General features: G+C 57.9%; 1 protein-coding gene across 5 annotated transcripts in view; it reads right to left on the bottom strand.

The window, feature by feature from the left end:
- Positions 1-24566, bottom strand: part of LOC123017864 (SREBF chaperone) — a 51066-nt gene that overhangs the window by 7085 nt on the left and 19415 nt on the right. For 3 of the 5 annotated variants that reach the window (XM_044419490.1, XM_044419491.1, XM_044419489.1), the window contains exons 2-16: positions 17918-18136; positions 15397-15517; positions 14429-14586; positions 13920-14140; positions 12442-12547; positions 11510-11682; positions 10612-10738; positions 9067-9179; positions 7937-8031; positions 5058-5156; positions 4289-4507; positions 2529-2944; positions 1550-1744; positions 768-969; positions 91-206 (exon numbers count right to left, since the gene is read on the bottom strand). In XM_044419490.1, coding sequence (XP_044275425.1) covers positions 91-206; positions 768-969; positions 1550-1744; positions 2529-2944; positions 4289-4507; positions 5058-5156; positions 7937-8031; positions 9067-9179; positions 10612-10738; positions 11510-11682; positions 12442-12547; positions 13920-14140; positions 14429-14586; positions 15397-15517; positions 17918-18039 — 2483 coding nt within the window. In that variant the 5' untranslated portion in view covers positions 18040-18136. Of the gene's footprint in view, positions 1-90; positions 207-767; positions 970-1549; positions 1745-2528; positions 2945-4288; positions 4508-5057; positions 5157-7936; positions 8032-9066; positions 9180-10611; positions 10739-11509; positions 11683-12441; positions 12548-13919; positions 14141-14428; positions 14587-15396; positions 15518-17917; positions 18137-24566 lie in introns of those variants that run through there. The other 2 variants (XM_044419492.1, XM_044419493.1) reach the window with 2 other exon arrangements.

Genomic DNA, 24566 nt, shown 5'->3' on the forward strand with positions numbered 1-24566 from the left:
ATGCACAGGGCCTGCTGAGGCAGCCGAGGGCGCCAGCGGCCCTGCAGCCGGGCTTCCGCGCGGAGGGAGGCAGGACAGAGGCGGACCCACCCCTGCTTGGGAATGACCGTGAGGCAGTCGCCCGTCTGCGCGTCCCACACCCGGATCTGGCCCACCAGGCAGCAGCTGACGAGCAGCATCCCGTCGCTGGCCAGGCACTCGATGTCCTGCAGGAAAGAGCAGGCGCAGTGAGCCGCAGGCGCGCCCGGCCTCGCGATCTCGACGCCCCCCGTTGTGCCGCTTCTCAGGGCGGGAGGTCGGCGGCAGCAGCCCCCAATGCTCGACCAGGAAGAAAGCCCACGTGCCCTGGAGCAGCGGTGCCTGTGCCCCCTGCCCCCCTCCCCCAAAGACAGGGCAGCAGCCAGGAGCTGGGCACCCAGGCAGGGTCCCGTGGGAACTGCTGTGCCGCGATGAACGCACGGCGTGTCTGCCCCGCTTCCTTCCCTCTGGGGGGAACCCACACGGCTCACGGGGTGTCCCCCCTCCCAACGTTACCCTCACAGAGGCCCGGCGAGGGAGGGGCAGCGGGGCCGGTCCGAGGCCACCCCGGGGCAAGCCCTGACGCCCAGCCTGCTCTTGCCCCTCCCGCTGCAGCGTGGCGCCTCGTGCTCCGTGGGTCTCCTGGCCCACAGGGGCCACTGGCTGGGCCAGGGGGCTTCCGCGGGAGGAGGGGTGCGGGAGTCCCCTTCTGCCAACGGTGCCAGCCAGGCTCTCCCCCAGGCTCCTACCATCAGGTGGCCCCGGAGGACCAGCGGGATGATCTCCGTCTCCGGCGGGGAGTAGCCATAGTCATCGCAGGGCAGGTCCCCCCTCCGCCTCCTGCCGTGGGACGGCCCGTTCTGCCCATAGTTTCTGGGGCACAAGACTCGGTAGAGGCAGAAGAGCAGCAGGACCAAAAGGATCCCGGAGGCCAAGCCCAAAGCGGCAACCCTGCGGAGCGGAGGGTGGAAAACGGAGGCGTCAGAAGCCAGCCCCCCCGCCAAAACGGAGTCGCAGCCCCCGAGAACCGCCTCACGAACCAATTTGGTTTGGAAAGGGCGTGCAGCCCCAGTGCTGCCTCATCCATGTGGCTCGAAGCCCCCCAGCCAGCAGCTCCTCGAGGGTCACAGCAAGATGGAACGTAGGCCCTGTATTTAATACTGCTGGGCCAGAGGGGGCCAGAGCTCTTGCCACCCGAGGGCCAAAATTACCTCTGGAGAAGCGCTCGGGGGCAGGCGGGGCTGAATGCGAGGCGGCAGGGGCAGGCGCGGGACACGCCAGCCCCTCGCAGCTGGGAGCTCCTCCAGGCAGACTGAGCTTCAGGAGGGGCGTCCCAACCCATCAGGGAGGAAGGAGCTCCACAGACAGGCAGTGCCACGCAACCAGGAGTAAGGGGGCGGCGGAGAGGGCTCAGGCTTGGTCCTGGACCCGGGGGCAGCTCCCCAGGAACAGCTCGGAGACAAGCAGGCCCGCGGCACCCCATGGCCGGCGGGCTTCCATCCCGGCCTCTCCGTGCCCTCGGGGCTCTCACTTGTAGAGCGTGACGTCGCGGTGCGCGTGCCCTGGGGGCCTGCCGTCGGCCGCCTGCTCCGCCTGCTCCGCCTTCCCGCTGCTGCGGGAGAAGAACGTGTGGTAGCGATTCGCCTCGTGCGGGTGGCGCGCCTCCAGGGCCTCTTGCGGGTTCAGGTACAGCGTGACCGGGATCACCGGAAGGATGCTGATGTACCTGCAGGAGCACGAGGAGAGCGGGCTGGCAGGCCACCCCACGCAGCGGGCACACCTCGCTGGAGGGCGGCAGCGTGTGCCGCCATGGGGGGGGAGCGGTGACGGGCACGGGGGGCCGGGGAGCGTGGGAGGGATGCGCCCAAAGGGGCCAGGATCGTGGCAGGGTCCCAAGAGGCTTTCCACAGTCTCCCGGACGCAGCTGCTCTCCTGGCCTGGCACTCTCTCCTGTGGGTCGGGTGATGCGGCCGGTCTGGTGGAGAGTCGCAGGGCAGAGGGCGGGCGGCCTCGGGGCAGGCCAGATCATGGCTCCAGAGGGGCCAGCTCTGCCTGCTGACGGACTCCCTGGGCCCTTGGGGTAAAAAGGGAAGCCAGGCCCAGAGGGTGGTTCTGCAGGGGGCCCACCCCGGATGGCTCTGCTCCTGGCCGGATCACCACGCGCGGCTAAGAAGGCTCCTGCCTGAAAGCCCCCTGGCCGTCCCCGTCCGCAGCGCTGGACCAGCCGGGCCAGGTCAGGTTCAGCCTAAGGCAGCCACCTGTTCCCCGCTTTAGAAGCTTGGGAAGTCCTACTCATGGCTCAACAAAGAATCCGGGAATGCCTTCAGTGAATTCGAGCGGAAAGGGGGATACTGATCGCAGGGGCCTACTCCCGGCACGGCTCCGGGGCTGTTCAGTAACGGCTCCAGCGCGGCTGAGCACCGCTGCTCCCTCCCTCACACGCCCAGCAGCAGGCAAGCAGAGCTCCAGCCGCGCTCCGCTGGGACCCGGGCGGCCTCCCCAGGACCAACCTCTTGGCCAGCGTGATGTTGTAGTAGCTGAAGAGGGACGGCCAGTGGCGGAAGGAGAGCTTCCTCCAGATCTCCTCGTCCTCTGCTCCCCAGGTCACCTCCGCCGTGGGGCCCAGCTCCGCCTGCCCGCTGCCCCCCCTGCCCTCTGGCTCCGCGGCCTCTGCCCGGTGGCTCGCGTCCTGCCTGCCCGCAGCATCCAGCGTGTGGTTCTCCGACAGCTGCTCCTCGGGGTCCGACGGGAAGACGGAGAGCGACAGCTTGGCGTCGCCCGTGGGAAGGACCTCCCCGGGCACCGGCATGGCGGGCAGCCCCGCCTCGCCCAGAGGGCTTTGCTCCGTGACCTGCGAGACCAGGTAGGGGCGGAGGCCTGCGGGGTCTGTGTAAACCAAGAGGACGATCCAGACCAACGTCCCAGCCTGCGGGAAGGACAAGGAGAAAGGGGGTCCGTATGGCAGCACGGAGAGCCCCTTGCTCCCCGGCCCTGTCCTGGAGAACGGCCTGCCCCCTGCCCCGCTCCACGGAGCAGCCTCTCTGGATCCTTCTTCCGAGGGAAAGTCCAAAGGAGCACAGCGCATGCCGGCCAGGGACGGGGACCACGTTGCCCTCCAGATGCTGCCGCACTCCAGGTCCCACCAGCCCTACCCAGCAGAAGGAAGGATGTGGCAGGACGGGAGCTGCAGCCCAGGAAGACCCGGAAGGCCGTACCTCCTCCCCCGCTGCAGTGCAGGAGCTCCTGATCCCCGTAAGCTTAGCCCTCCGGAGAGCCCTTGGGCTACCGGGCAGCACGGAAATCAGCCAGTCACTCAAGGACCACCTGCTGCCATTTGCAGCTGCTCAGAAGCCCACCAGGGGATGCCAAGCGGAGACTGAGGAAGAGGCCTGCTTGGCTGCAGTGCCCTCTCCAGGGCGACCCACCTGGCGCCCACCTTTGCGGTGCTGGTGCCAGGTAAAAATTCTCCTTTTCCTCCGGGCATTTCAGATTTCAATTGCTGCAAGTTTACTTTCTAATGCCATTGGTCACCTCACTCTGGGTTTTAACACGTTTCACTGAGTGAGCCGCCCTGAGAACTTCTGGTTATTGGCTGACATATAAACCTAACGAAGCAGTAACGAATCCCGGGGGTCACACGATTCTCATTCCCAAGCCTGAGAGGCACACGGCTCGTCTCCGCAGGGATCCCGTGGCTGCAGCCCGGCCAGGGCAGCCTTGGGCGGCCTCACTTCCACGCCCCGCTGGCCGAGCACTCGCGGCCCATCAGTCCGACCAGGGGCCGCTCTAGGTTGCCCCACAAGGGCTGTGCCAGGGGACACGCTCACTTCCCAGACGCCCCCCTCTCTCACATCCCTTCCGTCCTCGCACACCCATTCCGGGCTCCCTTTCTAAGAGCTCAGCAGGAAAAGGCGGCCTTCCCGTTTGCAGACGGAGTCTTTCCCCGCGGAAGCGGCCGGCCAACCCAGTCCAATTTACTTCTGCAGCTTGTTCTGCCGGCTTCTGAGCAGGCGGCTGCTTGGGGTCCTTGCCAAGGCTCGGGTTCGGGTGCTACCGCAAGTGCCACGGAACGATTCGGCCCTGCTGGGCCACCCGGAGGCCTGGCCGCTCGCTGTGCCCCATGTGGGCCCGGCCTGCTTTCCCGGGGCCCCACCCAGGGAGGGAAAGCGGCCCCCAGGGTCTTTCCCAAGCTGGAATGTGCCGCGTGGGCTCCCGCCAAGCCCGGAGACGGCAACGGCGGGGCCCAGGCCGCCCCCGGCACCGGGCGTACCATGATGATCCTCTGGGCCAGCCGGGTCCGCGCGAAGAAGTAGATCACGCGCAGCCGCTTGGGAAGGCGCAGGTTCCGGAAGGACGAGGGCTGCAGGGTGATGGTGTGCGGGGTGGTGGGCCGCATGGCCGGCTGGCGCTCGTACCGCTGGGAGCGGCCCCCCGGCTGGGCGGGGGCCACGCAGGCCTCGGCCGGCAGCCGCTTGTTCAGGTCAGCGAGCTGCCGAGAGGAGGAGAGCAGGAGGGGTCAGAAGCGGAAGGGGTGCCCACGGGGCCAACCCCACCGCACAGCCGCACATCGCGCCTCCGAGCAAGTGCACCGGGCCTGGGGTGGCCCAAAGACTCTGGGTGCCAGCGCCCCACAGAGGGGGGGCACAGAAGGCAACCCCCCTGCACCAATCTGTGCTCAGCAAGCGGCTCCGGCCAGGTGCTCTGGACTGACTCGCCCCCACCTGAAGGACCGGGGCGCCAGGGTTCAAAAGGCCTGACTTGTAGTCCCTGCTCCTTGGAGCAGAAGGCGGGGAGGCCACTGGTCCACCGCAGAAGCGCGTGGCAGCAAATGCGCAGACTCGCCCTGGCGACGGCTGCCCAGCCACAGGCATGCGGGCTTTGCCGGCACGGCTGCCCCGTCGCCCACAGCCGTTCCGGGGGGCCTTTGCATTCATTTCTGCTGCTCGGCACAGGGTCCTCGTGCATCGGCTGCCTTTGCCCGTGAGGCTGCGCAGCACGCTTTGAAACAAGCACACACAAAACCAAGCCAAGCAGGCTACCTCCATGCGTCGAATGTCGATGGACAGGACGGTGGTGAAGAAGAGCATCTGGAGGAAGAAGTCAGACACCAGTCCGACCACGGCGAAAAAGCAGAACTCCTGCAAAGAACGAGGCCAAAGGGGCAGGGGAGCGTGAGACCCCAGGGCGACCGCACCAGACGCGGCATGTGCGTGGCTCGCTTCCCGCCGATCGTTCACGGAGCTCTGCCCTGCCGTGAGGGGCTCAGTGCTCTGCACCCCAGGAAGAGGGGCGGCAGCTTTCGATCCTGCAGGTCCCCATGCGAGAGAGAGCAGGGAGAGGCGGTTTCCCTCCGTGCCTCTCAGCACAGCCAGCTGGCTGCTTGAGGGCCTGCTCGATTTTGAGCAGGGGAGAGAGGCGATGCAGCAAGGCCCTCAAAGACGAGCAGGTCAGACCTAAGAGTAAGGTGGGAACAGCCCGCAGCACATTCCAGGAAAACCGAGAGGGGGAAGAGGCACAAGGGCCACTGGCCGGCTATCAGCCGTCCTGTGATCATCGGCCACCGGGGAAAACGGCTCGGGCCAGCAATGTCGCAAAGGCCTCCCTGCTTTGGTGAGAGGGGTACAGAGACATGCCGCCCCAAGAAAGCCTGAGAAAAACGCACAGGGAAGCCCTTCAGGGCTGCCGGGCTGCTCAGAGGTTTCTCGGCAAATCCCAGCCGTGCCCTCGCCTCCTTCCCCGCATCCGAAGTTAACTCAGCCAAGCTGGTGCTTCCGAGCGGCTCGTTCCTGCCTAGTGGACGCATGACGACAACACTTTGGCCCCGGCTCTGCCGAGGACGGCCTGGGCATACCCGCTCGTATGCGCCGGCACGCCTTACAACGGCTTGCGACCCCTCGGGCAGGCCCCCTCTCTGCTCTCACTGAAGCAGGCATCCCAGAAGCAGGTCCGGGCCCCACGTTACCCCCACATGTTATCCTGTTCGGACATAACCGCTGATGCTCAGCTGTACCGTGCTTTCCACCAAGGGCGCAGAGAGCCAGCGCCCCCGCAGGGCCAAGCAGGGGCGTGCAGGGACTGGGGCGCAGCTCCCCCCCCCCCCCCGAGCTGCTCCACAACCTGCATGAACGAAGCGCACCCGCCGGCGTCCGCGCAAGGCGCAGCGTTCAGCCTGCCTTAGCCAACCCGGAGGGAAGGCGCCCGGCTGCTCCTCCACCTTCTCAGCAGCAGTCAGCCGCCTCTAGGGCACCTGCTCATCGCGGGCACGAGTGCCAGCGCCAGGAGACATGCCCAGCAGCTGGCCAAGCAAAACTGCTGAGCTGGAGGCGGCTCGGGCTGCCTCCTGGCATTACAGGGCAGGCTGGGAAGTCCCCAGGCCGTCCCCAGCCCAGCCCACTGGATGCAAAGGTCAGGGGCAGGCCGGAGCAGCTCAGCTCCTTATCGCCCGGACACCTTGGACTCTGTGACAATGCCAGCCATTATCTCCATTATCTGCCCAGTGTCCTCCAGGCTCGGCAACGCAGATAACGGACTCATGGGCAAGGCTGGCTCTGACGCCGACGGAAAGGCAGGACACGGAGGAATCAGGCAGAAAAAGCGCCCTTGAATTCAGCCGTCAGAACTGTCCACAGAGCGCTCCTGACGGCCCCACGTTACTTCAAGATCACGCCGGGGTGCCAGCATGTGAACCCAGCATTTAAAGCTTCAGCACTTGAGCTGAGAGGAAGAGGCCGCAAACAGGGCCCTGGGAGCCACTGGCTGGGTCCACACGGCAAGCAGCCCCACGCAATCTGCACAGCAGACGGATTCCTGACCGAGCTTATTCATCAGACAACTGGGTGGGCTCCTGGGCCACGTGGTTGTCCGTCTCCACTCTGCTCTCCCACTCTCGCCATGCATCCCAGAAGCTCGTGCGCAAAATCTCCTCCTCTCCGCTCTCTGCTCCCCAGGGACCTCAGCCGCCTCCTCTGACGGGTCAGCTGGTGCTTAGAGGCAGGTTCTCCCTCTCCCTGCTCCAGAATCGCCTGCCTCTCCGCAGTGCTTTCTAGGCACTCCAGACCCCAAAGGAGTTTTTGTTAAATCACAGCATACACTGTTGCTGCACTCCCCCCCCACCCCGTGCATTGCGCTGCTTTCTCCGTCTATGAAAGTTAGAGGAGAAAGGCACATGAATTGCTAGGAGCTGCGGGCAGCAGCGACCAGGAGGCTGAGTGGGCCCAGCCGTGGTCATTCCTTCCGCGGGATGTGGGGCTGCTTCCATACCAGCCGTGGTGAACGGAGATCCCAGGTCACATGAGCAGGGGAGCAACGCTGAAGTGCCGGGACCCCAGAACTGATCCTCTCTGTGCTCTCTGGGAATGCAAGGCCCCCACGGAAGCGCCAAACTGCATGACAGACCCACGAGGGCAGGAAAACACCACGGCACCGTCTCCAGGGCCTGCTGCCAAAATGCTCCAGCCTCGGTGGGCCTCCGGAAAGGGCTACTAGAGGCAGCCCCAACCAGCAGTGGGTCACCGTGGGGCCCCTTTCGGCAGCTGCAGGCCTCCCAGAGAACCGTTCCCCATGACCCACAGGCGCCGGGAGGGATTTCTCTCCAGCCTTGCTGAACACCTGCTGCAGCCCCTGGGTGGCTTCCAAAGAGCCCCCCCACCTCGGGGCGACAAATACAATTGTCGCCGGCCAGAACACGCCCAGCAAAGCATGGCAAGGGCTGTGCCACTGGCACCCCGACCCGGCCGCAAGCGCCGGCATTTGTGGGCTGCAGGAGAGGGTCGTGCAGGGGACCCCGCAGGATGGAGGCCCGGGCGAGTGCAGAAGTTCAAAGCTCCGCAAGGGTTGCAGGCTGTAAGCACGCGCGTTCCCCGCAGAGCAGAACCGAGCCGGGTCTCTGCCCACCAAAACCTGCAGGCCCCGCAGGTACCTGGATGGCTGGAACGAAGGTGAAGTACCCGAACAGGATAATGATCAGCTCAGCTACCATGTTCTTCATGATGGAGGAACTTTCATTGCTCAGGCCTGGTGGGGGAAGGGACATGCGGGGGGGTAAGGTTCAAGGACTGGGCGAGTTCTTCCCCGCTCCTCACCACTGCACCTGCATCACCTGCGCAAAACACCTTTTAAAAATGGAGGGTGTGTTTCATCTTCTTGCAGAATTAACAGACCCCTACCCGACCCACCAGAGCGAGCCCTAATGGCCAGGCAAGTCCAGCGAGTCCAAACGGCTCTCTGCAGAAACAGGTGCCGGCAGGCTCTGCCTCTTGCCTGCCAGGACGCTGAGAAGCTGGCTTTTCCTCCCTGCAGCTGGCCTGGCTACTGGGGAGGCCCCTGGAGTCGGGCGGCTGCCACGGGGCCACGTGCGCTCTGAAAAAGGCAGGAGGAAGAGTCGCACGCCTGGTGCTTGCTCAGAGCTCCCCACACATTCCTTCTGCATGCTTAATCCAAAGTGCGGAAGGGCAAGACTGCATTTCCACAGCGCAGGACCATTTCTCACGCCTCTCTCCTCAAAGGCTGGCTTTCCAAGGAACGCTTGCTCACACCTGGCCAGACGCACCTGCATCTGTCCCCAGAGACCAGATCAGCATGATACAGAAAACTGTGTGTACGTGGGGGGTATTTTCTTCCTCCTATCAAATCTTTCTCTTGAGTTACCTCAAACTCAAGCTGCCCAGCACAGGGGTGAGCACCCTTTCTGGGTCTATCTGAGAGGCTGTCCTGCATGCCGCACCAAACGGCTGCCCTGGGAGGCGTGGCCGGCCACAAGGGACCAAGTCGCCTGCCCAAAAGGCCGAGCCCAAGGCCACGGTGGGGTCTGAGCCCCAGCGCACCAGACAGCTCCTTTGGACGCAGTCTTCAGCCCCAAAGCAAGCACAGGCACAGCAGCCAGGGCGCCAGGAAGGAGATGCGCTGGCTCTGCATGAAGTCTCGGGTCCGACCTGAGGAAGGGCTGGCGACATTCCCATTCGCGTGGGTCAGCTGGGCCGGCTTCTGTGCCCACAAGCCCCTGCGGGCCGGACGCCACGCCCCCCATGCCGGCCTCCACGTGGGACCTACCTTGTGCGATCCTCAGCTTCACCTCCAAGTCCACTGGCGTGGACACAACGGATTTGGTGAGGACCAGCACGTTCTCCAGGCCGATCACGACCACGAGGTAAGGGAAGATCTCTCTAGAGGCGAAGGAGGGAGGGAGGGTCTGAACGGCACTCCATATATGCCCAGCCGCCCCTTGAGATCAGCGGGAGAGGCCCTCCTCCGGGAGCCCTCAGTGAAGGAAATTAGGAGGGTGGGTACCCGGAGGAGGGCTTTCTCAGCGGTGGCGCCCAATCTATGGAATGCGCTCCCCAGAGAGGTCCGCCTGGCGCCGTCGTTATTTGTTTTTCGGCGCCAGGCGAAGACCTTTTTATTTAAGCAGCAATTTAAATGTTAATATTATTGAATTTTATTTGGCCAGGGCGGCTTATTTTATTCTACTGTATATATTTTAATTGTTATTGTTTTAATTTATTGTGTATTTTATTTGATGTTGTAAGCCGCCCCGAGGCTCCGGCAAGGGGTGGCATAGAAATGTTTTAATTAATTAATTAATTAATTGATAGATAGATAGATAAATAAATATAAATAAATAAACAAACAAACAAACAAACAAACAGCCTGGCAAGCCAAAGACCTGGGGAAAGCAACTGACTGGCCCGAGCGACCAAAGCCATCTGAGTTCTCAGAAGATGGTTCCCAAACCCCAATAATAAAAAAGGGGCTTCTAGGCCAAGGCTGGGGTTTTAGGACAAAATAAATATTTTCAGGAAACTGGACAATACAGTTAAAGAAGGATTTCTTCATACAACCTATCGTTAAACTATGGAACTTGCTGCCCCTGGAAGCCACCGTTCTGGACGGGCTTCAAAGGGGCCTGGGCAAATTCACGGAGGAGGCGGTTACCCGCGACCACTAGCCTTGCTGGCCACATGCCACGTCCTGGGCCAGAAGGGGCCGGCCTGCATGCGCCATGCAGGAGGAGGCCTCGCCCCATCCTGCCGGAGGGACCCGGGGCAGCTGGCCTGCCACCGTGCACGTGGAGTGCCGCGCTGGACCGCCCCTGGGCCTGATCCAGCGGGGCCGTTCCCATGAACGAAACCGCCATCCAGGTCCGCCTGGGACGCCAGCATCACGGTTCCCTCAGAAGCAAAGTGCAGAGCAAACGGGGCTGCCAGGCCCCCAGTCAGCGCACCACGGGTCAAACGGGCTGAGTTCTGCCAGCCGGGGCCAGCCAGGGCATCGGGACAGGCTGTGGGGCGCCAAGACGAGGAGGAGGTCGTGAGGAGAGATGGCGTCGTGGTGCTGCACATGGCGGGCATGTCGTGAGCAGAGCCGGCTGGAGCCAGGAGCCAGAGGAGACGGCCCAGGAGGCCCCTCTGCCACGCTCTGCTTCTAAGTCAAAGTGTCTGGTGTCATCCTCCTCCTCTTGCTCTCCATCTTAGCCCCACAACAACAATCGAGGCAGGGCTGGTCTGCAGCTGGCCCCAAGTCACCCAGCTGGCCCCATGGCGAGCCCCAGCCCCACGCTCTGCACCACCACACCAGCCAGGCCCCCTTCACACTCACCCTCCATTCAGCGTGGGCGTTAGGCCGAAGAGCGTGCACAGGCCGACCGACATGAGCAGAGAGCTGAGGACGGTCATGACTGCGGCCAGAGCCAGGCCCCATTTCGATTTCACCATGTCGATCTTTCCTGAAGGAGAGAGAGCAAGGCCTCCACAGTCACCGGGTGCAGCGAAGCCATCGCTCCGAAGGCACGCAAAGGAGGTTCTTGCGCATGCTCCCCGGCCGGGGGGCGGGGGTGGCACCAGGCACCAGCCGCGGCAGCCTGTCTATTGCAGCACCCGTGCCCACAAGCCTTCAACCCTCAGCCGCAACCCTCTGCGGGCCAAGCTGGCTGGACTGCATGGGAGCCGCGGAAGGGCCCCCGCTGGGAAAGGTCGACCCAGGAAGCAGCTCCAGCTCCCCAAGGTTCCCGTCTGGCTCCCCAGGAGGCCATGCCACTTCCTCTCGCCCCACCCCCGGCCACTGGGTGACCTTCCACTGCTGGGCGGGCTCCCCCCTTCTCAGGAGCCGAAACCCCTCTCCATGGCAGGAAGTCACCCTCGCCTGGGCCTCTGCTTCCGGCACACACCCCAGCCCCCTGCCCCCTGGCCACTCCACCAGAATGCAGCCCATGAGAGCTGCTCCAGAATGGAGCTCGGCCCTCCTACGGGGGGAGGCCCTGTGCCCCTGATCCGGGGAGGCACCCCCCGGGACAGAACAAGGCCTTCCCAGAAGGCAGGGTGGGGCACGCGGAGGACAAGGCACACGCAGCAGGCCTCGCGTGCGGCCCTCCTACGGGGGGGGGGGGGGCTGCGCCCCTGATCCGGCCACTGCCCTGCCTTCCAGAGGGCCCTCTTCCGGCCTGCCTAGGCCCGCAGAGCAAGGGGCCCTCCAGAGCCGGCCCCTCCCTCGCACTCACGTGTGGAGAAGTAGATGTAAGCAAAGAGGATGATGTAGGTGGTAACGAGCGGGATGAGCTCGGCCACGCCGATCTCCTCCTTGAAGTGGACGTGGGTGATGAGCTCCTCACGCAGGGTGCAGTTGGGGCTGGGGTACAGCTGCCTGAGGCGGGAGCGCAGGCTGAGAAGGAACCTGCCGGGGAGCACGGAGGTGAGGCGCCAGCCCCCGCCTCCTGCCCCCACTCTCCCCGGTCCTTCCAGAGGATCTTCGGACGGTCTCAGAGGCGGCCCGGCGATGCCCCAGGACCCCCCACCCACCACCGTCCTCGGCTGCTGAGCGCTCCTCGGGAGGACTGAGAGAGGATCATAAGCTTCCTCCACAGTGAGGAGAGAGACACGGGCACAAGCGCGAGATCTGGGGGTTCTGCAACTGCCCAGTTACCATGGGACACCACACGTCACAAAATTAAAGGACACACCCCAGCAGGCGGCAGAGTCCTCTGGAATGCGCACGAGGACGCGGGTGGAGCCACGGGACGTGCTCGCTGTCTACCTTGCTGAAAATAAAAGGAGACACGGTGCTCCTCCGCCCATTATGGGGCGTACCATCACCTGGAGGAAGGCAGGTGCTAATTTTACAACTTGTGTCACGCAAGACTCGCTGCTCTGATTCAGTGGTTCTCAGGTATCTGAATTTTCAAATACACGACCAAGATACACCAAGTCGGAGAAGATCTTGCTGGGATTCCAAAGGTAGAAACAGACCTCAGCATGGCAGGTTTCTAACCGCTAAGAAGTGAAACTGAACTGAACCAGTTTCCCCTCAGAAAAACCTCTGAAAGCTTGTCTGGCGGACAGAGCATGGGGTGAGGGCAAAACGAGAGAGGCACTGGATCGCAGGAACGGCAAAGAACAGGGGCTCCCAAAGGGGCGGCGGTGCACCAGGCCTTACCTGGAGTCATAGCGCTGGAGAGCTAAGGTGATGCTGTAGGTCACCACTCGCTTCCGGTTGTACAGGTTTACCCCGCTGTACTTCCCTGGGACTCCAAACAGCAGATCTGAGGGAAACAGAAGGAGCACGATGTCAGGTTGAACGAGACGGGGTGGCGAAGGAAATGCGATTCGCTGAGCTTCAACAAGGGCTGCCGCACACAAAAATGCCACCGCCCCACTGAGGACGGCATTTCCCCAACCTGACACACCTGCGCAGGAAGCGGAGGGGCTGCACGCGTCGACACTGAACGCCGAAGAGAGCCCTCGGCTCACTTCCGGTCTATTTACTCCTTCGGAAAGTGACTGAAAGACGGCGGCCGGTCGGAAAGGTTTTTTACTAACTGCAGGGAGAACAGGCGTCTAGCCAAGCATCTCCCGCATCCAAGAACACAACACGCAAGCCACAGCCAAGGTTTACGTGGCAATCCTTTTATTTACCTGCATAGCACGGAAGGACCCCCTCCCTCAGGCTGGGGGCCAAATGCTATTTCCAAGAAGCTCTCAGGCTCCAGATACCGGTGGTGGGGAAGGCCGAGGACAAAAGGGATGCCAGTACATGGTAGTTTAAAGCTCTTGCTGACGGCCAGGACACCCTACTAGGAGAGGCCTTTTGAGCGTTTGCATGTACATTTTGCAGGTATTTCAAGTGTAAAAACTGACTTCAAAATGACTGAGAGGTGAACTGACATGGATTTTAAGTTCCCATCAGAGATGTGGGGGGAGTAGCAGAGACTGTGCAAAGCCTGGGAACCCTCCAAACCACGGGTGGAAGACGGGAAGAGGTGGGAGCAGAGGACCAAACCGGGATGCTGGATTTGGCCCCCAGTTAGGGTCAGCCTAGCCTAGAGGTCCCAGTTCCAAGCCCAGGGGAGCTTGGTTTTCCCTCTCTCCTACTCTTGCTTTTGTGCCTTTGGCCACAAGCTCGACCAGTGGCTATTCCTTTTTCAGGTTACTGAAACCTGTGGCCAGCACTGCGTCCAGTGGCAGGAAATCCCAGGGGCTCATCATGCGATCTCTGCAGAAGGATTCCCAGACGCTGGCCGGCTGGCCGCCAACTGTCCATCTGGAGAGACCAGAGTGATCCATTTCCTCCACATCCATGTGCTGAACGATGCACCTTCGTACCCGCTGCCTTTGCCAGTGTCTTGCCATCCTGGGCTACAGGAGGGACTGAGTGCCACAGACCGCAGCTTGCTGGCTTGTGCCCACGTGGCACGCCTCTTCCAGGCGCCTGGTGCTGCAAACAGGCCACTCCCCACCAGTCGGGCACCCTCCTTCCCCTGCCCAGGGACAGTGACGGCCACTGCATCGGCTCGCGCTGGAGACCAATCCGGAAGGCACGCAGAGGCGATCCAACTCCGCCAATCTGCTCTCCGGCCACTGGGCATTCCAGGACACGTTCCACAGTCCACCTTCCGCCATGGCAAGGCCTCCTACCTTTGGGGGTAGCCGATGTCTGCAAAGTCTTTGGCTCGTGCTGGTGGATGGTTTTAATGATGTCGGGATCGGCACTGAAGCGCTCCGGGTCGTTCTGCCAAAAGTTCCCTGGTGACAGGAGCAGGCAGCCATGCTCGGGAAGCAGGCCCCGAAGCTTCTTTAAGTTGGGCAGCAGGTCTGTCACCTGAAGGCAAGTTTCTTCCAAGCTCTTGACACTGGAACTGAGAGGAGACCGAGGGGGGCAGCCCGTTATGGCAAGGGCAGTAGGGGCTGGCGGGCCGGAAAGGGTGCCTGGGCCTCCAAGGCAGCCGGATCAGGCCAAGCAGCATTCCTGCCATCCAGGAAGCGTATGCAGAGCATGCCTCTCTCAAGGCAAAATCCTGAGCAGTCGCCTTTGCGGAGGCCGTTCGGGGGCACAGCATCGCTCAGCTTAACCAGGCCGACCACGCCAGGCCAGAAACGCAAAGAGTGGTCGGGCCCGTATCCCGCTTTTGTCAAGGGCCACCTACCCGTCTCGCAAGGCGTGGTTTCTGATTTCCTCCACTAGCTGGAAGACGCGGGAGAGGGGGGACCGAAACACGTCGACAGCCAGGAATGTCTTGGGCCACGGAGAGACGGTGGCTTTCACCAGGACTTGCTGGATGTAGGCCACGGGGGCACCAGTGTACTGGGAGGAGAAACAGCAAAGGACAGGCACACGTATCAGCCTCAGGAGGCTGGAGTCGGTGGAGAGCCGGAAGACGTGGGATCCAGCTCCCTTCCACAGGCAATGTGCCAAAAACTTAACGGGTGATACACTCGCCTCTGCAGGCAGTTGGTCCTTCGCAGGACAGAGCGACTGCAGCTCGGCAGCAGAGTGCGTGTATCTGCACGTACAAAATCACACTTAAACAGGACAGGGCAATGGTGAGGGCTCTCAGCGGATCGCCCAGGAGCCTCCAGGGCAGTAGACACCACAGCTGCCCAAAATGGCTGTGCCCTCGGCCTCCCAGCAGCCTTGGTGCCACAGCCATCGGGCAAGCCAGGCACGTGCTCCTCACGAATCCTGCTCCACAGCAGCCTAGCTCAGACCCCCCCGAGGGCTGCACTGCAGAGGCAGCGGACCAAGCAGGGCCCCCGAACTCCCCACCGCCAGCACTTTGAAAAGGGAAAAAAGGTTAGAGAGGGCAGGGGGGGCTGAGGCAAGGCGGGGCGGGGAGCACAGGAAGAGAGGCGGCAGGCAGGCATGCTCCAGGAAAGGCTTATCAATGAGAACAGGGGCCGCTGCGCCACTCGTCACACAGTCTATAGGAGAAAGCCCCAAGACCAGGAGGAGGAGGAGGAGGAGGAGGCAAGAGTTACACTGTGCACGAGGTGTACACATGTTAAGGACAAGGAGAGCCAACAAGCGGACGAAAAGGCTGCGGCGGAAAAGAGCAACGCGATCTCCAGGCGGCTTCTGGGGGCGCAGCGCTTGTGCCGTGGGTCAGAGTCGTACCCAGTCAGGCCTCTCACTGGGCTCTCCTTGCTGGGGGGCGGGAGGCTGAGGGTGGTCCTTTGCGGGGGTGGCGTATTCCACGGGGCCAGTGCCGGGCAGCGGGAGCTTCAGCAACGGATAGCTGCAAGTTACAAAACAGAACATTCTTCTCATAGATTCATACAATGGTAGGGTCCGAAGGGGCCAACCCGTTCGGCCTGCTGCTGGTGCAGGAGGCCAGATCACACCATCCCTCTCCGACGACCATCTTGTCTTCTCAAGGCAAGCCCGACTCCTGAGACCGTAAGTGGCCAGAGGGCCTCAGCGCTTCCCCCCACCAACAGCACCCACAGAGATGCAGGAAAAGAGGCGCGATCCTCTTGAAGACACTTCAAAGGAGCGTAGCATTTAAAAAGGGGCCCAGGCTGAGGCCTCCAAGAAGCATCTCTGCTTGAAGAGAGTGTGTGCCCCGGCTGCCCTTTGAGGACGTCTGCCTGGTGTTTTGCCTGCAGTCACCTCTGGAGCACCAAGCCTCAGAGCCCGATCCCTGCCTAGCCCTGAATGAGCGAACGATTCTCAGGCCTTTCCAGGAGCCGAGTGGAGCAGAGTTGCCGTCTTCAACCTGGTGCCCCCGCAACGTGTGGGAATGCGGCTCCCGACGCCCACAGGAGTTCCAGGGCTCCCTCCTCCCACCGCCCAACCCATCTTCCCTCTCAAGGAAACAGTTCAGCCACAGCTGCAGTTACAAGGGAGACAAATCCACCTGCAGAAGGGACTTTCCCCTTAAAATCAGACGAATGCCGGCTGACGCTCTTAGCTTCCCACCCCATCGCCATGCCGCTTCTCCTTTTTTCGTTGAAAAAGGGAACATGGTGTTCTCTCTGGCTGCCAAGCCCCTGGGCAAGGTCACAATCCTGCTTGTTAACCACCGGCACCACCTCACGCAAAAGAGTCATAGCAGAAGTTGCATAGCCAGGGCGGATGAAAATAAAAATAAAATAAAATGAGGTGCTTTTTGAGGAAAACCTATCTAAAGATAGTTTTCTATTTAAGATACTTTATAGTCCAAAAGTTACTCATCATGAAATTAGGATTAATGTTTAATTATGTAGCATGAAGCTGTATATTCAGGCAATGTTTAAATTTTTTGGTAAATGCATTCCATTCACAATGCTATGCTCTTCCAAGGTTTCTGTAAGTTTATTTCTATCCAAAAGATATTATTACAGATGCATGGCTTACATGCATCCTCAATCCTGCTATCGCCCTGCCCCACTGACAGGATTTCGGGGGCCGGGGGGCGTTCCGAATGCTGCTGCTCCTGCTCAGAGCCCTGCTGCGCTTTCCCACGGCCTGGTCATTCCCATTTCTTTCCACAGAAAACCCATTAAGGAAGAAAAGACCAAAGAGCTGCCCAAGGCCTCCTAGGCGTCAGCGCCAGGAGCTCCAAGGACCTCCCTCAGCACTTCTGCTTCCCCACCCTCCGGGCTGCGATGTCCCCACTGCCTCACTTCTGGTGACTGCTTGCTTTTTGGATGACCTGTGGGACTCTGGCTTTTCGGGACACCATAAGGCACATATGACAATCGGGTGCCTCTTGTTTATCCAGGACCCGTAGGATCCCATACAACTCTCCCTCAGCCTAAAAGCTGAATATAAGGCACATCTGTAGTGAGGGGCTACACACTGACTTGCCCTTGGATAAGGCGACCTTCGTGCAAGGGTCACCCCACCCCTGGATGCCTCCGAACTAAAGAGTAATTTAAACAGCCACAAAGATCGCCGATTCCTCCCCACGCTCTTCAGGACCCCCCGTCTCGAGCGGCTGGTAAAGCCTTACGGTGCACACCAGACCAGTCCCTGATGGCGGCTACATCTGCACCAGCGACAAAGGAGGATCCTGCCACACCAGGCTGAAGAGGGGCAGAAGGCAGGAGACTTTTGCAAGCAAGGAGGCGATGCAATAAGCCAACGAGTGCGCCAGCATTCACTCCCTCTCAGGGCACCTTGGAGGCAGGAGAAAGACTTCCTTCCAACCTTGCTTAACTCACAAGACAGAGAATCTCCTGGCTTACGGCCAGTTGCCCTGACACTTTGGGCTGAGGCAAGCCAGTATTTTAAGCCAAATTGCACAACCTTCTCCCGCTGAAGAACAGGATGCCGTTCAGAGAAGTTTTGGAGAGGACGGGGTTAAGGCAAAACGAGTGGAGCCTTCCCCCTGGAACACCTTTTGTGCACCTTTTAGCACAAATCCTTGGCTACCAGCAACTAAGACTAAGGAGAGGCATCATAACCTTGCAGAACCGGGCAGGGGGGAGAGGCATACAAAAGCCAGGAAATCGTTGAACAACAGAGGGTTGGGAAAGAAGGGGTGTGACTGCCTGGGATGCCTGGAGGGCTTGCTCTAGCCGCACCCCCCCCAGGCTGGACATCGGTTCTGCACCCACTACCTTCCCATTCTAACCCCCACCCATACACACACCACAAAATGTCCAAGAGGTCAAGGAGCATTTCAATAGATATTCTGGACAGGAGCCCTTACCAACAGGCCAGAACACAGACGCCGGTGAAGAGGATGATGGGAATGGGGTAGGACGCACACAGTAGCCCGTGGTTGTAGAATGCCCGTGATATCTTCTCACGCAGTCTGTCAGTCAATGTCATCCTCAGCTGCCCGTCAGCTACCTGCCATCCCGAAATGCATCTGTGGTGTATCTCATGAGCGGCACTTCAGGAAAGGCACTAAAGGCAGGGTAAAGTTCTGGAATAAAGAGGGGGGCAGGGAAAAGTCAGTGGCTGAGGAGCACAGGAGAGAAACAGGCAGGCAGCCACCAGGTCTGGCTTTCCTGGAGGACTGCGGACCTTCATGCTCACAGAAGGATCCTATGCAAATTTATTTAGAGAAACGCCCCACTGCTCTGAGAGAGGCATCCACGGGGGAGCGGACACCGAATCGCAAAGGATAGCCCGGAAAGGCACTCCCGGGCCTGAATATGAAGCTCAAGGAGACCTGGTGTGTCTCGACATAACAGCCTTTCCCAAGCTGGTGCCCTCCAGAGGCCCAGCAATCCCAACCACTGGCCGAGCTAGGGCTGATGGGGCTTGAAGTCCACAACATGGTGGGGGGGCATCAGGATGGGGAAGGCTGGCATAACCTCCTCATCCTTGGAGGTGGGAGGGTGAACCGAACATGCTTGCGCTACATTTTAAGTCCAAACATCAGTAGCAAACCGAGTACAAACACTTGGCCTGGAACGAGGCCCCCAGATGTGGGCGCCTCTCCCGGGCCAGACACTGATGCCCTGCAGCTATTCAGAGTTACTCAGCCCGACTGGCAGCCAAGGAAGAAGCAACACCGGCCCTTCGAAGTTCTGAAAAGAAGTACAGTGGCGCCTCGGCTCACAAACGCCCCGGTTCACAACCAAATCGGGTCGCAAACAAAAATTTCATGAAAATTTTGACTTGGGTCGCGAGCTCCACATTGGGTGGCAACCAAGATCAGGGCCTTCTTCCCACCCACCTACCCACCCCCGAATGGGAAGACGGCCACGATCGCTGTTGCATTCGTGCAGGGAAGACACAGAGGAGCTAACGACCAAAGAACGTGCAGAACTCCAGGGCGAGCAGCAGAAACACCTGCGGCGTAGGATCCCACTGAGGAAGAGGAAGGCAAGGAGGAAGTTAGCAGTGATGTGACACAATCCATTATGGAAAAACGGAAGGAGTGCCAGGATGTCTTTGAGAAGCACCAGCCCAACATAACTGTAACGAACAGGGTCTTGAATTTGATGAACGATAGCGTGGTCTCTCATTTCCGGAGCGTTATGCAACGCAGGAAAAAACAAGTGCCTATAGGCAGATTTTCCCCCAAACTGACCCTGCAGCTAAGAGACAAAGGTGAGAGGAAACCCCTGAAAGATCTCCCCAGTGTCCTTACGGAGGGGGGCTCTCCCTCCAGACAATGACCTCCCCCCACCCAGGATAGTGTTCTCCACTGTACGGTACAGAGCTCTGTCACTTCATTGTTCTTTGTCTCTTTGTTCCAAATTTTTCTGATTAAAAATAGTTACAGAACAGATTGGCCTTATTTACATTGAACCTTATGGGGAAATTTGACTCGGTCACAACCAATCCGGCTCACAACCAGAGTCGTGGAACGGATGAAGTTCATGAGCCAAGGGACCGCTGTAGAGAGAACTGCGGGCCAAGTTGGATGAAAATATTGGCAGCAGAAACGAAGACGCTTCACCGAGGAGCTTCCCTTGCGGCTTCTCTCTCTTACCCCTTCCCCGCCTCCTCATACCAACTTGTCCTTCCTGTTTGGGCTGGAAATTGCCTATTTGTTGCGTTTGTGGATGTGTTTGTGCTTTCAAAAGATCTTAAAGGATGTCAGGAATTCCAGCCGTGTCCCACCCAACAAACTCTGACCAGAGAAGGCAACGACAAGGCAGGCTAGCCTGGAAGGGGCTCGGCAGTGCTGCCCAGCTCCCGTAAAAGTTGCCTTAGTTTGAGGCTACTTATCTGAAAAACAAGAGGCCGCCACTCTGTGATGGCATGCCGTGTTTTGCCTTGGGCTTTCCTCCTGCTTTCCCGCCCTGTACAGGCCACCCCTTAAGGGCTGGGGCACAAAGGTTGCACTGCCTGACTCTTACCCGGGTCCTTTCCAGCCTCGAGCAGAACGAACTGGCCCCCCGGCAGGAGCAAACACAGCCTTGCGACACCCACCGAGCCAAGGGCTGGCGGGGAGGAGAGAAGGGAGGCACAGCAAGGAAGGGGAAGGGATGCCGGGGATTCCAGGAGGAGGCCGGCTGCCTCGGCCCCTGAGCATTCGGCGCAGTGGCTCTCTAGCAATAAGCTCATTAAGTTTATTTAAAGGCATCAGGTGGCAAAGACCGGGAAGCAGATGTCATCATCCGCCTGCTCGGCTCCCGCGGTTGTGTGCTGTGAAGTCACCGACCAACACCAAGCTCCAACACACTTGGTCACTGTGTTCTGAGAGCACCGTTTGGCGGAAAGGGAGAGGTCTTCCCAGCCCACGTTTCCTGATCCAACCACGAAGGAGCTCGAGTGCAGTTAGTGCTGAAGCAGGACCCGGAAAATGCAAGTTCTAGTCCCCATTCAGTCTTGAAACTCACTGGGTATCTTAGGGCCGGTCACTGTTTCTTAGCTGAATCTACTTGCAGGGTTCTCTGCACAAGAAAAACAGTGGGATGTAAGCGCAATGTTTAAAAATCCACGATCTATTCAGAGGATGAAAGTGAGAAAACATGCCCCCTAATTTGAGGATAGCTTTTTGTTTGTTTGTTTGGAGTGTGGAAACAAATGAGTGGGAAAGCAAGCAGATGAACTGAAATGGATAAAATTATTTTTGCCTGCGCAGGCAAGAGCAAGAGAGAGTGCTTCGAAAGCGTTTCCTGGGGGAACAAAACTTTTGTCTTTCAAACGTGGTGAGCAGGACGTACTTCCCACACTGTATTGGGGTATGTGTGGAATGAAGAGAACGCTAGTTGTTGTTCCATTTATTTCATTCCTATATTGCTCCACAGCTGTCGCTCTCTGGGTGATTTAGAGCAGCATATAAATGCCATAAAATATAATTAAGAATACCGCAAAATCTTATCAGAAGTATTGTTAAAACATTAAAAACACGAGTAATTCCCCCAAGCGCTGGATAACCAAGTGTATCTTTAAAAGACTTGACATAAAGAGTTGTCCTACCCCGGCACCAAAAAACCCCCAACAGGTCAGCACCAGGTGGGCTATGATGGGGAAGTTATTCCAAAGAGGGGGGGCCACCACTGACAGAGCCCCTTCCTTTGTTGCCACCCACCGAGGCTCCCCCAAAGTAGCCCCCTAGCAGATGCTCGGGATGTTGAGAATAGCAACTGGAGAGATTGTGGTTGGGAGAGATGCTCCAGCAGGTCTTGTGATCCCAAGCTATGTAAGGCTTGATAGGCTAAAACGAGCACCTTGAATTGAGGCTGGAAACAGAGAGGCAGCCAAAGCAAGTAAAACAATACTGTCCTTGTGTTAATAATAATTGGGACCTACGGATCCCAATTAGTAATCTGTTGCATGAGCTGCAGCTTCTGAACTGTCTTCAAGGGCAGCCCCACATCCAAATAATTTAATTTAGAGATTAACAGAATGTAGATTACTGAAACCAGGCTATCCCTGCCTGGACGTGGGCAGAACTAGGACACCAGTAAAATGTGGAATAAGGCACTCTAAGCCGTTTTCATGTGGAAAATTCATCCTTGCCATGATCCCACTCTGGCCTTTATGTGTAGCAAAGAAACTGATACCAAGAGGTACCTCTTTGAATACCAAGAGATACCTCTTCCAGCACCCTACACTGCAAGGCCATGATTCCTGGATCAAACTCCTCTGGAGACCTCCTGAAACACAACAGCTCTTGGTATCTGTAGATCAGTCACTAATTTATTTATTTATTTATTTATCTATTTTATATCCTGCCTTTTTCCTAGCAAGGGCTCAAGGCAGCTTACATCATTCTCCTCCTCCATCTTATCCCCACAACAACAACCCTGTGAGGTAGGTTGGACTGAGAGTCTGACTGGCCCAAAGTCACCCAGCTGGCTCCATGGCTGAGGGGGGACTCGAACCCAGATCCTCTGAGTCCCAGTCCCAGGCTCTTCACCACTACACCACACTGGCTCTCCATCTGTTACATACAAAACTGCTCCTCTCTCAAAGATGTACTGCTTTAAACCAAAGCGTTTTTAAAATTAATCTACAGCATGGATTCATCACTTGTCAAACATGGTACTTCATAAAGCACTTAGCAACATTTGAAATATTAAGAACTATTCAAGACAAAAACAAAGGAAAAGTAGGCTTCCTTGCAAAAGTCAGGGAAAAGAGCAGACTTATAAAATAACAGTGCACCAGAACTGTCAGGTCAAATCAGACAGAAAAGGCGCAATGGAAGGATAAGGAGCAAAGCAGTCTGATTTAGGAGGGGAAATTCTACGGCTTAGAGCCCACCACTGAGGAGGCCCCTGTTCAATGACGCTCTAAATTTCATAATTTACTGAACATAGAACAAGGCCCAATCAATAAATTTTAGTGTTTGGAACAGGGAAAGGGAGCAGAAGGCACACACGGAAGAATACTGCAAGACTGCTGCACATCAGAACGGAGAAGTGGCAAACCACATGGCAAGCAACTAGTGCTCAGATTGTCTTCTCATTTTAAAACCACTGCAGTTCACCAACAGTACATGAGAAGCTATGGATTATTCAGAAAGAGGCTGATTTTAGGACAGGATATGGAGAAACAGAATAGTTTCCTGTAGCCAAAGGCATCAAACAAAGGAGCATATTATCTCCCTATCTGTTCAAACAGATGCAGGAACTATCATGAGGAAAGCGAGATTAGAATCAGAGGAAGGAGTGAAAATAGGTGGAAGACACATCAATAATGTAAGATACGAAGATGATACCGTATTACTGGCAGAAAGCAGCAATGACTTGAAATGACTCCTGATGAAAGTGAAAGTGCAAAGGCAGGGCTGCAGGTGGGTTTTTAAAAAACAAAAATCAAGATTACAGAAGAACTGCAGGACTTTAGTGTTAACAATGAAGGGACTGAAATTGTGAAAGAGTTTACATACCTCGGGTCAGTCATCAATTCAAAAGGAGAGTGCAGCCGAGAAATCTGAAGAGACTGAGACTTGGAAGGGCAGTGATAAGGCAACTAGAGAAGAGCCTCAAGAACAAGGACATTTCACTGGAGACCAAGGCCAAGATCATCCATCACTGCAGATGGTGTGTGAGCAGAGCAGGGAGGAAAGCTGAGAGGAAGAAAATGGGTGCGCTTGAAATACGGTGTGGGAAGTGAACTTTGTGAACACCCTGGATGAACAGAAAGATCAAGCCAGAACTTGTGCTGGAAGCCAACATGACAAAACCGAAGCTGCCCTATTTTGGTCACATCATGAGAAGGTGAGAATCCCTGGAGAAGACAATAACGCCAGGGAAAGTCAAGGAAGAAGAGTAGGAAAAGAAAGGCCAGCTATGAGATGGCTTGATTGCACAAACGAAGCCGCAGCATAACATTAACAAGAGGGCTGTCAAAGGCAGAACATTTTGAAGGTCACTCATTCACAGGGTCACCCTGTGTGATGCCATTCGTCACAGACATTAATGAGAGCACGTAACACAAAAGTACATGCATTGTGCACTCAAAAGCATGCAGCAACTGCGGCAAACAAACTTGGGGATCTTAGCATTTACATTTTACACTTCCTCCAAACGTTTCAAAGTGGCTTATGTACGCTAGACAGTGGGTCTCCCATCCATAAAGCGTACAGGCCACCTTGAGCAAAACCAACGACTCTGCGTGCGGATGAGGGCCAGGCAACCTGATGACCTCCAGATGTTTTGGACCACAACTCCCATCAGCCTTAACCAGCATGGCCAATGGTCTGGGAAGATTGGATTGGGATTCCAAAATGTCTGGAAGGCCGAAGCTCCTGCTGTGGAACATCCTTAGTGCTTTCTTTCTAATAGGAATTCGCAAGTCAAGCAGCATCTTCACTCACTGGAAGTTGCTGTCGCTCTTGCAACCTCTTTTCTAGTTTTTGTTCTACTAAGCACATTTCATTAAAAGGGAAATCCAAGCATCATCCTCTTATATGCTCGACTCATAGAATAGCAGAGTTGGAAGGGGCCAATTGGTTTCAGCTTCTCCGCTGTGCCTCTTGACGACGGAACGGCTTTTTTCAGACACCTGTGGCATTACAGTATTTCCTGGTTCCAACCTCACCAACTTCACCACATTATCCAAGAGGCTTTTACGGTACGTGTGTTTCTCCATTTTGACAACCAAGTATTTAAGGTCAGTACACCATGCACCCCACTTAAGATCAGGCATGAAAAGGAGAACGGTGCAACGGCCATGCTGTTCCATATGAGAAGGACAACTTGTTTTCACCGCTACCACTTGGATAATGCTTAAGGTCAAGTGTCGGCTGATGAGGTCCCAGACAAGCAAAACACCAATGACTGCAGCCTCGAAGTAGGGTTTAGGGAGGGAAGAAAGAAGCAGAAATGACAGAGAGAAGATAGTGTCACCACCACCAAGAGCAAAGACAGGGAAGAAGTATACATCTCCTTTTCAACAGTCAAATAAATTCTTGCATAGGAGCCTTGTCTTCACAACTTGAA

The sequence above is a fragment of the Varanus komodoensis genome, unplaced genomic scaffold (assembly GCF_004798865.1).
Source record: "Varanus komodoensis strain SLA01 unplaced genomic scaffold, ASM479886v1 scaffold104, whole genome shotgun sequence".
In the NCBI taxonomy this organism is placed as follows: Eukaryota; Metazoa; Chordata; class Lepidosauria; order Squamata; family Varanidae; genus Varanus; species Varanus komodoensis.